The sequence below is a fragment of the Cyprinodon variegatus genome, unplaced genomic scaffold (assembly GCF_000732505.1).
Source record: "Cyprinodon variegatus isolate N-32 unplaced genomic scaffold, C_variegatus-1.0 Scaffold584, whole genome shotgun sequence".
Taxonomy (NCBI): domain Eukaryota; kingdom Metazoa; phylum Chordata; class Actinopteri; order Cyprinodontiformes; family Cyprinodontidae; genus Cyprinodon; species Cyprinodon variegatus.
Genome location: NW_015151037.1, coordinates 678,048 through 682,088, shown reverse-complemented (window position 1 = coordinate 682,088; position 4,041 = coordinate 678,048). Strand labels below are relative to the sequence as shown.

Sequence of the window (4,041 nt, the reverse complement as noted above, 5' to 3'; positions counted from 1 at the left end):
AGGTCAGACCTCTGGTCTACAGTCAGACTCTGAGGATGACGGCTAATAATGACCGCAGCAGCCCTGGTAGAAAACAAGACGGCGGGTAAACGATACTACAACCAGTTATTAGTTATTAGAACATATAAACCAGTCTATAATACTTTAAATGAACATGATTTTAAAATTAATCGTCCTGCGCCCTTACTGTACAAGAAATTATCTACATAATTCTCAAAGTTATAGCTAGAAATTCCACCCATCCTTCACTGCCAGGGTTGTAAGATCTCCCTGTTTTGTAATGTTTAGTAAATGATGTTTAGTAAATGATCACTTCTGTGTTATATATGGAATTCCCTGATGGGTGGATTTCTCCTTATGTCTCCTGGTTGATATAGTGATTTTGTTTTTCAATGGATCTATTCCAGCGCTCCAAAATATCATCTATTAACAGGACTTTCTTCCAGTTTCTTCCAGAGGAAACTCAACCCTGTTTCTCTCTGCCCTGATTTGATGGTTTCAGGCTTTTCCATTCTTCCACCCAGTCAGAGCCCTGATCCCCCATTCCTCCTGTATTCACCGAACAGTTCCTCCTCCTCCCTCATTCCTGTTATTCTGGTGTTTTCAGAACGACCTGTACTGGGATGACTGGTCAAGGATGGGAATCTTCAAAGCTCCAAAGGCTGGATCTCAGAACAATGAGCTGATTGTTGGCCGACTGACTGGAGTTATGGATCTGAAGATCTTCTATAAAGGGAAGAACCGAGGTAAGGAGCATCCGTCTCCACTAACAGTGACATCCCTTGCATGATTCTAATCCTCTCTGGTTGTCCTGTCGTCCTGATCAGGACATAACGCCTGCGCCGACCAGCCGTGCAGCTTGCTGTGTCTGCCACAGCCCAGCCACAGACACACCTGCGTTTGTCCGGACGGCGCTCCCACCGTCACCACGCCCAGCGGGGAGCTGCAGTGCCTGTGTCCCTCTGGTTACCGGCTCCAAAACAACACCTGCATCAAGATCGGTGAGGCTAAGAGGCGGCTTGACCTCCGGCGTTCCTCTGATGCTCGCTGTGGTCTGTCTTCAGGGTAATCAGGTGTCATTTCCTTCTTTTCGTCTCATCAGAGCACAGCTGCTTGCCCAATCAGTACCGCTGCTCCAACGGCCGCTGCATCAACAGCATCTGGAAGTGCGACAGCGACAACGACTGTGGAGACATGAGCGACGAGCAGGAGTGTCGTGAGTATCCACCGGACAAACCCCACCTGATGGTGAAAAGAAATGAGGGCAACGTTTGTGTGTCTGTTTGCAGCGACGACCACCTGTGACCCGTCCAACCAGTTCCGCTGCGTGGCCTCGGGCTCCTGCATCCCGCTGGCCTTCAAATGTGACCACGAAGACGACTGTGGAGACAACAGTGACGAGGAGCACTGCGGTGAGCCCTGCTGCTCCGAGCCGGAGCTGTTAACTGTTGGCATTCATTTTCCCAACTCTTTTGTTATCCTCGGCAACTCAGGACCTGATGGGAATCAGGGATGAAAGCTCCTGAGAAAATCCATGATGTAGTATGGCGTCAGGTTTCTCCCTAAAGTCCTCGCACCCGACACCTTCCAGACAGCCGCTAACGCTAGCTGCTCTTATGCTGCGTTCACAACGGACGCAGCAGGAGCAGCGAGATTACATGCAAAGTCAATGGTTGACGCGCGTCGAGGCGCAGCAAAATGTACCGCAGCGCATCTGAGCATCTGACGCGCGCGCTGCGCCGCAAACGCGCTGCTTTTCGAGATTGAAAATTTAAACTTTTGCTGCTCGACGCGAAGCATCAACCAATCAGAGACGCTGATCTGGGAGCTGGCAGGGAGTCAGACACATCGCTGATGACACAGAGCGCTGTGATCACTCCTCTGAAACAGTTTATTAACGCCTAAATTAACTGAAAATGTAGAAACCTGCCGACAAAACATGTTCGCTTTAATTATCCTGCTGCCTGCAGTTTGGATAATGGACATGAAAACCGCTTCCAGCCGCCGCGGTGAACCGCGAGGAGGCGACCCAGCTAGAGGCTGCTGTTGAACGGGATTCCTACTGACAGCGCACCGCCGGTATGGGGGGGTCTGAGCAGCTCTGACAGAAATAATATTGGAAAGCAGGATGGTAATCTGGATGAACTGACTGCATAATTAAGTTTTCACGTGGATTTTCTCACTTTAAAACATGTTAAAACTACTTTATTCCCACTGATCACAGCAAATATAGCTGCAAGGCAAAGAAAGGATAGAGTAGCTCCGCCCAACGCGCGTCAGACACACTTTACCACCGCGCAGCCAGAGCAGCAAAGCCCTCATTCACATAAAAACACCTAGATATTTCACACACAGAACTGGACTAAACAAACATCTTTATTTAGTACTTCTGTGTAGTAATCACAGAATTTCAAACAATCAAAGTTGATCAAAATAGTATTTTCTCTGCCGTTCATGAACAGTACAAACATTTATGTTGTTTTTAAATGTGCTATTTCAAAACAATGTGCAAAATTCTGTAAAATGTGTAAAACTGAAAAAAATGCCAATCATTTCTCTTGTTTCTCTCAACTTTTTTAAAATAAATCTATATCTGTCACCAAGTTGTGAAATATGTTATGAGACAGATAATTTGGTGAAAAAATAGATTGATCTCCTTCACTGCATTTACCAATGAGACTATGAGGTTATTGCTTGGATTTGAATCCAAGCATCCAATAAAAAGAAGGATCTTAAAGAAACTGATAATATTCCGATGATTAGCGTTATTTCCACAGTTGTGGTCTGGACCGGTCTTAAAATAAAATGCTGAGTCCTCAGCGCCCGAGACCGAGACGAGGCCGAGACCAAATGTGGTCAAGTCCGAGACGAGACGAGACCATCAAAAAATGGTCTTGAGACCAAGACCGATTTCGAGTACTACAACACTGGTGTGAACGTAGCATTAGTTTAGCTAACGCTAGCTGCTCTGGGTTCTGATTGGTTCTGAACAATGCAGCCGTAGGAATTAATGCAACTGATGAAAAACAGAGAAACCAGAGGAACTCCTTCCTGATTTCTGCACCAACTCCAGTTTTCATCGCCTCCTCAGAGTCTCACCAGTGTGGCCCGGGAGAGTTCACGTGCGCACGAGGGGTTTGCATCCGTGATGCTTGGCGCTGCGATGGAGACAACGACTGCAGAGACTGGTCCGATGAAGCCAATTGCACAGGTTGGTTCTTCATAAACTATACAGTTAATTAACGTAAAGCTTCCAGAACATTTGTGAAGTTTAATTTAAAAAAACCCATCAGCTGTTCAGTCCACATTAACAAACGATCCATTTAGTGTCTGTTGACTGTTGCAGGTTTAGGTTTTCATCTGTGTAGAAGCTGTTCAACCAGCATTTTCTTCTATGTCGTTTGTCCTAAGTGGGCCACCATACGTGTGAACCGAGCAGCTTCCAGTGTCACACAGGCCACTGTATTCCACTGCGCTGGAAATGTGACGGAGATGATGACTGTCAGGACAACTCAGATGAGGATCCTCAGTACTGCGGTGAGTTGAAGCTTTCTTCCTGCTGAGGGAAACAGAAGCTGTTCAGAGAATCACTCAATCAGTGTTAAATAATGGGTAAAAACAGCAGCAGCCTTTTTTCCTTGTTTTCACATAGAGCAGGGTAAATAAAAGCAGCCATAAATGTAAATTCTGTTGTTTCAGAGGGAACCCAGTGTAAAGGTTTCCTGTGCTCCAACGGCACCTGCCTTCCAGCTAAGGCTCACTGCAATGGCATCCGCGACTGTCCTGATGGGGCGGACGAGCACAGCTGTGGTGAGTCACAGAGACCAGCGTACCACAGGAAGTCATGCGGCCAGTTAATCCTCCTGTTCAGGTTCAAGGAAATCTGAGGAACTTTATTCAGGAAGGAGTTGCATAGATAACAGAAGGACAGAGGAGACTCAGACCCGTGCCTTAAAGGAATAGTACACCCAAAACATGATTAGCCTTCATTTTCTACTCACCCCCATGCTGAACAACACTCTGGAGTACTTTTTTGATATC

General features: G+C 46.6%; 1 protein-coding gene across 1 annotated transcript in view; it reads left to right on the top strand.

Moving 5' to 3' along the window:
* sorl1 (sortilin-related receptor, L(DLR class) A repeats containing) overlaps window positions 1–4,041 on the top strand; it is a gene marked incomplete at its 5' end in the record, with an annotated part of 73,949 nt that overhangs the window by 30,761 nt on the left and 39,147 nt on the right. The window contains 7 exons of the mRNA XM_015392290.1: window positions 608–746; window positions 828–1,001; window positions 1,103–1,216; window positions 1,290–1,412; window positions 3,092–3,211; window positions 3,412–3,537; window positions 3,700–3,810. Of these exons, the coding sequence (XP_015247776.1) occupies window positions 608–746; window positions 828–1,001; window positions 1,103–1,216; window positions 1,290–1,412; window positions 3,092–3,211; window positions 3,412–3,537; window positions 3,700–3,810 (907 nt within the window). The remainder of the gene's footprint in view (window positions 1–607; window positions 747–827; window positions 1,002–1,102; window positions 1,217–1,289; window positions 1,413–3,091; window positions 3,212–3,411; window positions 3,538–3,699; window positions 3,811–4,041) is intronic.